The 13,459-nt window shown below is 34.6% G+C and overlaps 1 protein-coding gene across 1 annotated transcript in view; it reads left to right on the top strand.

Moving 5' to 3' along the window:
- Positions 1-10,407: 10,407 nt before the first annotated feature.
- The window catches only part of Tmprss15 (transmembrane serine protease 15), a 123,419-nt gene continuing 120,367 nt past the window's right edge, over positions 10,408-13,459 (top strand). The window contains exons 1-2 of the mRNA XM_052158804.1: positions 10,408-10,552; positions 13,408-13,459. The exon at positions 13,408-13,459 is cut by the window's right edge and continues 79 nt beyond it. Coding sequence (XP_052014764.1) covers positions 10,408-10,552; positions 13,408-13,459 — 197 coding nt within the window. The remainder of the gene's footprint in view (positions 10,553-13,407) is intronic.

Consider the following 13,459-nt stretch of genomic DNA (forward strand, 5'->3'; position numbering starts at 1 on the left):
TGAAGTAAATGCTATATTTGTTAATTGTTCATCGACTAGAAAAACACATGAGTAATAAATTTGGTTATTTTTCAGTTGAAGAAAGAGACCAGTTTACAAACTAGCTCTTTCCACTGATTGTTAGAAAGTCCCAGGTCCACCTGTAACCATACTCCTAGGCAATTTTGAAGGAATTAAAAAATTTTTGTAGTATTTTGCAAATATGTCACTATTTCATCTGTATGTGTTTGTAACATATAGATATGTATTTAGGGGAAATAAACTTGCTAATCTGAGTATGTACCTCTGAATGCACCAGAGCTGTTTATATAAACATACTTGACATAATATTTGAGTATTTTTTTTAGATATACAGGGCTATAGTTGTGACTGACATATATAACTGTTTATAACATCATTCTCCTTATTATTTTACTGATATAAGTCAATTCCCATTGATCACAATTAGCTTCTGGCAATCTTCTTAGTTCACTTCACTGAAGAGTCCATTTTATTTTTCTTCATTAGAAACAACTATCAGGTACAGGCGTCTGAAAATTTTGAGCTCTACTTTATCAGAGAATTACTGAGAGATTGAATTTAATTAAGTTGTAAATGTATCAGTCTTGCACAGTATAGACAGCAGGAATCTTAAAATGTTTCATAATATAACTTCTCTTATTTTTGTTGCTTACCATTGGTAATTCATTAGATATTATAATTGCACATTTAATTACAGGACTTGCTAAGTAACAAATCCACCACATCTTTGTTTAGTTTTTATCCTGAGACTATAGTCTAGTTCTATTGTGCCCGCTTGTTTGCAATGACAGACATGTTTCAATAAACGAGGGGAGTTGGGTAGGATTATGCCGAATATTGATTTATTGTTGCCTTCTTATTCTCATGGAGTAGAGATAATTTGATTGGATTTTAATAATGCATTTTTATGAGAAACAGTTTAAAAGTAGAATGATAAGACCAATGGTGATTAGTGTTACATGTACACAAAATTTTAAAATTCCATTTTTTTGGAAGATGTTTGAGTAAAGTTTAGCTTAAGAACAATCAATATGATAACTTTTCTATGATATTTTTCCTTTATTTGAGTTCAATTTATTTGAGTGTATGTAAATATTGATCAAACAATTGGTCCAAATGTAAATTGATTATCTACATACATTTTCACTTTGTTATGTGTAAATTTACTCTATAGAGACTAGTTATAAAGAGCTAATATCCTTAAAGGATTATTAAAACTAGACATATAAAAACAATGTTCTCAAAAATAAATAACCTAAAAATTTCTAGAGATGTGGTGTGTAACATAATATCTATGGTTAACAATAAAGACTGGTATAGTTAAAAGTAAATTTGGAAAAGTATAAGAAAGCAAATATCAAGTATTCTTAATTTACACAGGGGACAAAGATGAACTAGTAGAGGAATTGTAGTCACCTGTAAATTCAGTTGTAATGATGTTCAAATGACAGCTCATGCCCAGCTTTAATAACCTCTTCATATTAAATACCTGTAGTACTATATAATCTAAGGAAACAAAGAATAACATTTAAATAGAAAAAATGGGAAAATTAAAAAGAATACTAAGAAAGAAGCCTTAATAGATACAACAATTTAACAGTTTAGTGGATGTCTATTTAGTTCACAGTGACAAATTATTTCCCTGAATTACTTGCTAAAGAAGAAAAATGTCATTATATATAGAATTGAGGAATCCCTGCTTTCAAATAAATAGATAATCATCTTCTAAATAAATAACATTAATTTATATCATCAATTTTTATTGAAAATTCAAATTCATACTTATAATTCTCATTTCCCAGTATTCAGTATGACAAAAAGATATCACAAAAAGGAAATTTTCCTGATTCGTGGTTGCATAGAAATGGCACTAATGAACAGCCATGTGCACAGTGATATTCCCAGATAGCTTTTCAAACTGATGCTTAGCCTATTTTGTCACGTTTAAAGAAAAGAATAAAATGTCATGAAAGTTTTCTTTTGTCACTTAATTTCTTTTCTCTTTTTTCCCCCAGGGCTATTGAATAATTTCTTGCTTATTTTATTTATTTACATTTCAAACGTTATCCCCCTTCTTGGGGCTCCCCTCCACAAAGCCCCTATCCTATCCCCACTCCTCCTGCTTCCATGAGGGTGCTCTCCCACCCACCCATTCCTGCTTCCCTGCCCTGGCATTCCCCCATACTGGGGCATCGAGCCTTCACAGAACCAAGGGCCTCCCCTCCCATTGATGCCTGACAAGGCCATTCTCTGCTACATATGCAGCTGGAGCCATGGGTCCCTCCATGTGTCCTCTTTGGTTGGTGGTTTAGTCCCTGGAAGATTCATGGGGTCTGTTTGGTTGCTATTGTCCTTCTTCCTGTGGGGTGGTTCTTCAGTCCTTCCCCTAACTCCTCCATTGAGGTCCCTGTGCCAAGTCCTAGGGATGGCTGTGAGCATCTGCATCTCTATTGGTCAGGCCCTGGCAAAGCCTCTCAGGGGATAACTCTACCAGAAGAAGCAAGCACTTCTTGGCATCAAAGAATCTCAGGGGATAACTCTACCAGAAGAAGCAAGCACTTCTTGGCATCAGCAATAGTGTCTGGGTTTGGTGTCTGCAGATGAGATGGATCTCCAAGTGGGGCAGTCTCTGGATGGCCTTTCCCGCAGTCTCTGCTCCACTCTTTGTCCCTGCATTTCCTTTAGACAGGAGCAATTCTGGGTTAATATTTTTGAGAAGGGTGTGTGACCCCATCCCTTAACTGGGGGCCATGTCTAACCTCTGGATATCGTCTCTACAGGTTTTCTTTCCCCTTTGTTGTATATTTCAGCTAATATCATCCCTGTTGGGCCCTAGGAACCTCTTGGTTTCCTGGCATCTGGAAGTTTCTGGTGGCTACCCCCATTTTCCCACTACTACACACCTCCATTCAATTTCCTGACCCTCTGAATTTGTACTTGTGAATAATATTAATACAAAGCTATGTATTAACCCCAAGATAAACTAATCCCCCAGTAGACTTAATTTCAGTGGTATATAAAAAAATTTTCTTCTAAAACCTTGAGACTTTTGAGATATACATCAGAACAAAAAAAACCTTAAATCCTCTAAACTAAATGTATCTAAATTATCTTCAACCCTGTTCTATCATTTAGAAAGGGAAAAAAGTGTAAGCTTTGGGGCTTGTTTTAATGAAAAGACAGAAAATTTAGCAAGTTGGTGTAGAGAACTTGTTCTGTGGAAAAAGTAAAAGTGGATGTAACAGTTAGGGGGTGATAGCAGGGCAATTAAATAAAAAGAATGCTGAGAAAATTTGACAAGCAGGCTCCCTCTTTTTCAATATCAAAATATGTTTTGACCTCCAGGCACTAAGATGATTAAAGTTAAAAAGGATCATGGTGAGAAGATACATCCTGCCTGAGCTACAGATGCGCCTGGCACAACAATATAAAATCATGGGGTTGACAATTGGTTAGGATCCTGGCTACACAGGGGGTCTCTTTGAAAATGACCTAAACTAGCAGCTGATAGGAAAGACCATGCTGATATTTTTTCAAAGCTCTCTACTAACCAACTAAGATGCTATAAAAAGTGTGGTAACCCCTACTAGGAAAAACCAATCTCTCCCAGCCTAGTTCATTTTTCTTTGCTGAAATACAGGTCTATTTTTGAATACTTCCATGAATTGAGTTCTTTCCTTTCAGAACAGTTAAGTGCTAGTGCTATGCAGTTCAGCATGTTCTGGTATAATACCCTTTATTCAAAAGTTTTATAATCCACTCTACAGATAAAGATAGATTAGGGAGATGGGCTTGGTGAGAGTGACTTTCATGTGACAAGGTAAAAAGCCACACGTGGAGCCTGAACAAAGGCTGGAAGGGCTGGGAAGAATTTGCATCCACAAAGAGAAAGCAAGTATGGTCTCACTGCAGTCAGAGGAGTTGGGCGGGCAATGAAATGGACCACAATGGGAGAGAAAGGTCAAGGAGAAAGATCTTAAGAAAGTGTTATAAAAGACAACATCTCACAGATGAAGTTTAGGTGACTATCTGAAACATTTGCTTTGCTATTAAATGCAAAGGTATATAAATCATACGCAGTCTTTTGGAAGGAGCCATGAAATTATAAAGCCAAATTATAAAGCCAAAGTAATGAAATTTAGAAAAAAAGAGAGGATTTTTAAAAATCAATAATTTTGTTCTCCAGATGAGAAAAACGGTAGCACAGATGTTTTTTCTGTAAATCCCAAGTCACCCGGTAAAGATCAGCAGCTCTGCAGAAACCATGCACCAACAGTTGTAGGCCACGTGCATGTGTGTGTGTGTGTGTGTGTGTGCATGTGTGTGTGTTTTGTGTGTGTGTATGTATGTGTGTGCTTGTGCGAGTATGCACATATGAAAGTATATGTCTGTGTGTATATATATATATATATATATATATATATATATATATATATATATATAAAACACATTATATCATCTTGTTGAATAGCAACATCTCTAGCTACTTGAAAGGTTGTGCTTTGGTACTCATAGACTGTCATCTGTCTACAGAAGATTAAAGGGCAGCTTTAAATCCTAAACTGACAGTAAAAGAGGAACACAACTATGATCTGCTAAGATTGCAGTAGAAGCAAAATACTGCAACTCTCTTCAATTTTTCCTGCTGCCGATTTGTAACACTGCATTTGTAGTATTTTTAAAACTGTTGATGAACTGAATAATGTAACCATTTCTAGATGGACATAGCAAGGAAACTTCAATATGAAACTTAAATAAGTTTTTATCTAGAGTTTTAATAAAATTAAAGTAGGCTTCAGATGTTTAGGTTAAAAGTTGCATTTGTTTAACATGCAGTTGAAGCTGACAGACACAATATTTATCTCATGTCCATAACCTATATAATTGTAAAAACTAATAATACACCAATAAAAAGCTCACCATAAAAGGAAAAACAAACTGAAATATAAGCAAATAGACTAAAAAACAAAATTAATAAGATATGATTTAAGTCCAAAAATAAGAATATAATGAACATGGGGTATGAGCCACATCTCAGCAGCTAAGGGTGCTCATTGCACTTGCCTTAGGAAATTAGGAAATTTAGGTTCCCAGGACCCAAGTCTGATGTCTCACAACTTCTGTAAAGTCAATTACAAAGGATGTGATGCTTTCTTCTGGTGTGTGGGTACCCGCACACATGTGCACGCACATGTACAAAATGAAAATAGATTGTTTTTCATCTTTAAAGGTTTGCTTTTATTTTGTGGAAATGAGTGTTTTGTCTGCACATGCGTAAGGGTAGCAAGAGCATACAGTAAGTCCCAGTGGAAGACAGAAGATACGAAGGGCCCCTGGGATTGGAGAGGGTTGTAAGATGGTCTAAGCAAGCTGGATCCTACTCAAGCACAGACACTGTGCACCTGTCCAGAACACAAGTAAAAATCCTTAAAGCTGGATTAGTTATTTTAAGAGAAATGTCTGTTTTTTTCAAAAACTATATTCTGATTACAGTTCCTCCTTCTCTGCTCCTCCTAGATTTTCCCCATCTCCCCTCACACCTGGATCCAAACTCTTTCTGTCTCATTACAAATCAAACAGTTTTCTAAGGAATAATAGTGAAATTAGATAAGGTAAGTCAAAACAGTTCTGTCTATGACAATACATCCAAATAAGACAAAAGGGCCAAATAAAAAGCACACATGAACCATATATAACTATACAGACACACATGATCTCCTCACACATGGTCTGCATAAAACCCCAAACTGATAGCCATAAAATAACCTTCAATATATAGCTACAAATAACCTATAAGGCAGACAAATAAGTAAATAAATTCCTGACAACATTATGAAATGAATGAAATAAAAAACCTCCAAAGAAACTGTTGAGTTTGTTTGATCTAGTGATAGGACTTTAATGTGAATTGGAGATAGCTTTGGGGTTAAAGATGGGAAGTCTAGAAACCCCTCTGGATTAGACTCCTGTAGGTTTCATGTGTGCTACCTCCGTCTCGTGAGTTCAAGTATGGCTGCCCAACTGAGTCTAGAAAGCCTTGATTCCTTCGTGTCTTCCATCCTCTCTGCCACTTAAACTCTTTCTGAATCCTCTTCCACAAAGTTCTTTGAGCTGTCAAGGGATGGAATTTGAAGGAAACATGCCTTTATGGAAAAACATCCCAAGGTCTTTTATCTTTTGCATATTGTCTGGCTGAAGAGCTCTATTTATTCTTCTCATCTGCTGGAGGAGAAAAAGGCCCCCTGATGATGTCTGAGCAAGATACCAAACTATGTGTATAACAAAATGTTCTTGGGAGTCGTTTCATTGCTAACTTCCTTTAGTGAATGGTGGTTCGATGGTAGTTTCCTCCATATCTTCTTTAAGGATCTTGAAGATATGGATGATAGCTATTTTGAAGTCCTTGTGTTGTACTTTAGCTCTATTGCATTTCTCATGATCTATTATAGTAGAGCTGATTGGCTCTAATGGAGATATATTGCCCTAGCTTTTATTGGATGTGGTTTTTACACTTATCATCTAAAATTCTGAGTTTGGAATGATTATCTGCTCTTGTTCTTTTTGAGTAGTACATAAACCCCTGACAATTTAAGTACATGAAAGGAGGGGCCAAAGAAGGAAGCCTTCTACAAATCTGGGAATAAGACCAGGGAATTAAAATTGGAAGACTGGATTTTTTTTCTCTAACGAACAAGGAATGCCACTTTTTTGTAGTGGCATACTTTTAATGTTTCCTGGTAATTTCATATTTATTACAGCTATAGTCCAGTACACACAGACACACAGACACACACACACACACACACAGAGAGAGAGAGAGAGAGAGAGAGAGAGAGGCATCTTTTCTTTCATTTTTTACTTTGTTTGGTTTTGGTGTTGCTAGGATGTTCTTTCGGTTGGTTTTATTTTCAGTTTTTTAATTTCCTGATAAATTTAAATTTTTAAATTTAAATTTTTGAATTTCCTATTCATTGACTAAAAAAGCATCAGAAATTCTTTTTTAAATTCTCTCACCTTTATTTTTGGTGTATATCATTGTTGTACAAAGTAGTAGATTCCACAGTGCCATTTTTTAATTTTCATTTTATTTTAATTTTTATTTACTTTACATCATGACCATAGTAGTTTCCCCTCCTTTCTCTCCTCTCAGTCTTTCTCCCCTAATTCTCAGCCCCATCCCCCCACACAGACATACACTCCTTCTTCCTTTCTCTTCAGAAAAAGGGAGGCCTCCTATGGATATCAGCCAGCATTAGCATTTCAGGTTTCAGTAAGACTAGGCACAGCTTCTCCATCTTCTCTGATTGAGACTAGACAAGACAGCAAGCTTAGGAGAAATGGCCCCAAAGCAGGCAACAGAGTCAGAGACCATCCTTGTTCACACTTTTAGGAAGACCAACCTACGCAGCTGTTCCATAAATTTACAGGGCCTAGGAAAATCTCATGCATGGTCTCTGGTTGTCAGTTCAGTCTCTGTGAGCCCCTATGTGGTCAGGTTCGTTGATTCTGTAGATGTTCTTGTGGTGTCCTTGACACCTCTGACTCCTATAATACTTCCTTCTTCTCTTCTGCAGGGTTCCAAAAACTCTGCTTAATGTTTGGCTATGGGTCTCTGCACCTGTTTCCATCACCGGGTTGAAGCCTCTCTGTTGACAGTTAAGTTAGGCTCCTGACTGCAAATACAGCAGAATATCATTAGCATGTCCTGGTGGGCTCCTCTCGGCATGGATCTCAAGCTAGACCAGTCATTGGTTGGATACATTACAATTATTTGATTGCATCATCATTACTGGTTTTTCTGCTGCAAAGTATGTTGACTGCTACATAGAAAAATGCAGAGTGTGATTGATGAAGAATATTCCCTATGTTGAGCTAAGGAGTAACTTTTCAGATTGTAACAATTATAAAGCATGGAAACATACTCACGAAAATACACTGCAGATGGAAGGGAATTTTAATAAGTTGTATATTAAGTCTACTGTCTATAACTGCCTGTCCAGCCAGCCATGAGAAAAATAGGTCAGAAAAAATCGTAGATTTCAGGCTAGTTGAAGGTGCTTAAGAAGTCCAGGTCTCATAAATCAAAACACAATCAAATACACATGCTGCCATATAAAAGACGATGCCATTTTTAAGAGTTAACAATGTAAAAAAAAAAAAAAAAAACTCTGCTCGCGTGAATTTTCCTTCACCCTACCTGATGAATTAAGCATATTGAGAACTCTCATCTTTTCCCCTACAGGACGAGCTGAATATGTCTGTGGGAAGTAGGTAATTCTGGAGTCACTCTCCCACACTGAGCATGGCTCTATTATGAGCAATAATACCGAGAACTCACTGGAAGACCTTTGAGCCTGCTCTCTTCGGCTCCTACTGGTACAGGCAAGATACTCTTCCAGGTGCCAGTATTGGTATTGGTAATGAACTTGATCACACCCATACATCAGTGGCTTTATTTTTGTGTGAAATTTTTAATTTCATCATTTCCTTAATGAACTACTTTCCTGTGGACTACTTCCCAAATATATTTGAGCATTTTAGGTTACAATGGTAGTCTAATGTCTACTAAGATGCAAATGGTTAAAAAAAAAAAAAACAGAGATACTCACAACCTTTTCTCTAACTTTGACTTTGTTTTTGTAAATATATTTTTTCTTACAAATTTATATATAGTTCTCATGTATATTTACTCCACCTTAACTTTATTTATCCTTAGGCTTTGAGATAGGGATCTAATTTTATTTATTTTGCTGAAAGATAAGAAATCAACTCAGCATCATTCCTTGACTAGTGATTCTTTGTCAGGTATTATAAATAATACTATGTCTAATGTATGATGTTTTTCATGCACAAATCAAGTTGTTTCTGGGCTCTTTGTTCCACACTGAGTTGTATTTCTGGTTCTTGACTGACTCTATACTCATATTATTATAACCCTGCAGTGAGTTGTTACCAAAGAGGGCATTTCTGATTTTATTTTAATAACTTGCATTGTATACTTCAAGTCTTGATATATTACTTCTCACATGCACTTCTTTATTTAATTTCATACTGTCCTACATAAACTATCATCTTAAGCAAGATATTATTCTGTGTATATATGGTAAGTTCAGTTATTTACAATGTATCAGGTGAAAGGAATTAAAATCTCAACTTTTGTATTACTCCTGAAATTAAATATAGCCTTTTGAAATTTCATTTTTGTATATTTATGTCTGATTTCTATGCTTGCAATATATTTCATGAGCATTACGTAGCATAAAAAGTATATTGCTTACTCGAAAATCGATCAGATGCAACTGATTGATTGGATAATTGATGGATTGATTTATACCGTGGGCCCATTATTTTCAAATTAAGAAAGTTCCAACTGTACAGTCCACTCAGATTATAAGAAAAGTTTTATTTTTCCTGGAAATTTTAGGTTTATGAATATTGCTATGTACATCTTAACCTGGTCTCTTGTTTTATTGATATATTTAATATGCTAAAGTATAAGAATAAATTAACAAGGTCTTCCCTACCTAGCATATTTTCTTAAAATAGAAACCAACACTCTTTTTTATCTCAGGGTGATTAATTCCAAGTACCAATAATTGCTCAAGCCATGCAGAGTAGTGATATGATGCCTAAGTGGACTTTCATTTAAGCTCAATCAATACTGCCTTATAGTGTGACATCATAAAGTTCACAACACTTGTGTTTGTTTCAATTAGGTGTCTATGTACACATGCATACACATAAGAGGAAGACTGGGAGAGAAATAGGAAGGGAGACATGGAATGAGCAGAATAAGATCCTATGCATCTATACTTGTATAGATGTATAGATATATGCACACTATACATCCATGTATTTTGTGATTTAGTTTTTAACCTTTCTACGGAAATATGCTAATGATAAGGACCTTAGTCACAGGGCAGAAGGTTGATCTCCTGGGAACATTCCTACAAATATTAAGTGCATTTCCCTAATGACCAATATATCTATCATCATTTTCATGTTCTTAATAGTTCTGAAAAAGATTAAAGGTCATTTTGTTGTTGTTGTTTTATTTATCACATGCATTTAGTTTTTTCTCAGCCTGACAAATGACTTGTTCATGTGATTGTAGTTTATTACTGTTGGCATCTTTACTTATTATATTGCCTTAAAGATTAACTATTGCTTTAAAAGATACTGAATGTAGACATAGCATTTCCAGAGAGACATGCAGCAAGCTCACAGTGAAGACTGCCAACATTAGCTTGAATGGTTGATGACTTCAAAATCCTTAGGGACCTGAGAGCTTTTACCCTCAAGTTAGTGTTAGAGTATCCATTTTGTTGATGTGGAAAACTATATTATCTCATAGTTCCTAAATTATCCAGCATTCAAAAATCAAAAATGAAATCCAGCAGAGATGAGGCTGCAGGACATCATTCTATCAGCTCCTTTGAAGTGATGCTCACAGCTCTCTTCATCATGCTCATGGTCCTCTCTGTTGGGTTAATTGCAGTATCCTGGCTTGCAGTCAAGGAATCGGAAACAGGTAAGTCATGCCCCGAAACAAGGAAGGGATTCTAAGCCATCCTTTGCAGTATTTTATTCATCACTGTGGCTGCATCGCAGATAGTTTGTTTCATTTTGCATGGTTCTGGACACCTTACTCTGCAGAATATTAAGAAAATGATTTTGTATGTCATTTAAAATAATCCCAAATTCAAACCTGCGAACAAAGTTATTCTTTTCATGTTTTGCCAAATAATAACTCAGAAAGTTTCATACCTTCTAGATTCATTGGGATGAAAATGAAATCATAAACGAGTTGAAATATTATGGACAATTCAAGTTCATAAGCATGAAGAGTAAATTAACACTATTGTCAATTTATATAAAAATGATATCTATATTCTGTTCTTGGTTTAAAATGTTGCTGTTACGTTTGAATTAACAAACTCAAACATAAGTTCAGAAATATACAGGAAATTTGATCTGTTTAAGGAGTAATGTGGTTTTAAAATTAAAACAAGAACTATGATATTATGGGCCAAAAGTACTTCAAAGATATTCAGATATAATACCATACTGTAACAAATCTTTGACTTCATTGTTATTGATCCCATTTTCAGTTTAGGAATCTGGGAAAAGATTTGAGAACCAGCTTGCAGCAAATGTTGGCATCATTTGGTACACAAAAGACATCAGATAACGAACTTGATATCAACTCTAAAAGTTTATTTCTTTTCACTATCTATGTACTTATAATATAAATAAATAAGTCAGAATCATTACAATAACCTGGGTAGGAAAGTTGATTCATTTTTTGATAAAATTTATATTTTAAAATGTTGTATATGGGCAAATTAGTTCTAAAACATCACAAATAGGAGAGTTTAATTGTGAATGACCTTAGTGTGACCCAGTAAGTATGCTATTTTCCCTGACAAATAAATGTTTGAATTTGAAAATATGAAAAAGTATTTGTGGGTTTAAAGAAACAAGGTTAGAAATAATCCTTGAAAACTTAGATGTCATAATCATTTATAGGGAATCTGCCTTTCAGATAAATAAATACTTAGAGGTATTTAGGATGAAAAACATAAATTTCACTCAGAATTTTAAAGAAATTGTTTGCATCTTATTTATATCCTGCAAATAACTTTTAAAAACATAATAGTTTTCACTCTACTGAAATTTTTTGAGTTCATAAAGAATATGTCATTTATGGGCACTATTAGTCAAGGTTGATTTAATTTAATGAGTATCTCAGAGTAAAAATTTGAGTTTAACTAATAATAAACATTAGAGGAAATCAAATATATTATAGTTATTTAATTTATGCATTTATGGACATATAGTAGAATTTTAACATTTTTAATTTCAATGTATTTCTATCACTTTCACCCTCCATTTGCTTCTTCAAGTCTCTCCCAGCTACCGCCGCCTTGCAGTCCTTGAAAGTCCCCCAACTCTCAAGTGGATAGCTTTTTCTCTCTTTGATAATTATAATATGAATATATGTATGTGTGTGTGTACAAGTTTAAAATGTAAAAATTATATAAAATTCTAATATAGCCCTCACCAAACTTGTTATTTTCTTATGCATGCATAGTAATTATCTTTACTAGAAAAAAATCACATTGGTACAATATTATTAACTAGTCTGTATTCTTTATGCAAACTCTGCTGATTTTGCTACCGGTTTCCTCCTACTTAGAATGCAGTTCAGTTCCATACACAAACCATGCTAATAAAGGTCTCTGAGCCTCCTTAGTCAGGCATTTCCTAACCCTTCATCATCCTCCATATTTAAAAGGGAAATTTTAGATTTAACTTAATTTGTTCACAAAATGAAAATTATGTAAATACCACTAAAGTACATAATTGTATAGTGCTGATTGGTTGTGCTAAATGTAAGTTCATTATTTGAAATGTTAGCTTTAATATTTTGGGGGACAGGAAAATTATATACCTAGAAGGGTTTTGGAGTTCTAATTAGTCAAACATATACTTACATTTTACTACCACCTCTGCTCATCTTTACTATATTAGGAAGTCATGTCATTTTAAGCCCTCATTTCCTTGTTGTAGGAGAAAAAAGTTCTTATATCTGAAATTGTGATAATTATATAATGCTATGACTGCATTGAGAAATGGTTTCTCTTTTTGTGTATTTAAGCCAAAGCTATTAATTTTTACCATAAATACATATCAAAGAAAATATTTCAATAAAAGGATGGTTCAATTTGTTCACCACATCTTACATTGCTTCCCCTCTGAGACAGTGTTATTTCCTACATCATTCTCTGTAATTTCTCCAAAATAGATAGTTCCCGTCTCATGCCAAAAGTCATACATGCCAAATTTATAATTACTAGGATGTAAGAAGTAGCTTCAAAGCTGTGTTTCAAAGTTACACACGTACAGAAATCTTCACAGAAATTCACATGCAGAAAGCCAGCAGTGTCCTGGAGGCTTGGGGTCCACGAAACATCTAACAGCAGCCACACAGTTTTAATGGTCCATCTCTCACTATGTTTTCCTCAATCGCTTCACATAATTGGTAAGGTCTGATTATTCCCTGTGACTTCCAACAGGAATTTCAATTTAAAAAGAAAAAAAAATAAGTATGGCTCACTTCAAAGAAAAGTAGAAGAAATAATGGAGAAGAAAATACGCCTATAGTTTTTATTTCAGTATTTTAAAACAACCAGGCAGGTGAAAATGAAGAAGGATAAGAATATCTGCTTTTGAATTGGAAGGACAACAAAGAAAAAGGAAGAATTAAATAATTACATGGAAAATATACTAAATAAGAATTGTTGCCTTTATGTTATAAACCAGGATGTAATATTCTCTTCTATTCATAATTGGAATCATTTCTTTTCTTATTAATTCAACTAGATGCAGCCCTGGGAAAAAGTCATGAAGTCAGAGGGACATTTAAAATAACATC

The sequence above is a fragment of the Apodemus sylvaticus genome, chromosome 15 (genome assembly GCF_947179515.1).
Source record: "Apodemus sylvaticus chromosome 15, mApoSyl1.1, whole genome shotgun sequence".
In the NCBI taxonomy this organism is placed as follows: domain Eukaryota; kingdom Metazoa; phylum Chordata; class Mammalia; order Rodentia; family Muridae; genus Apodemus; species Apodemus sylvaticus.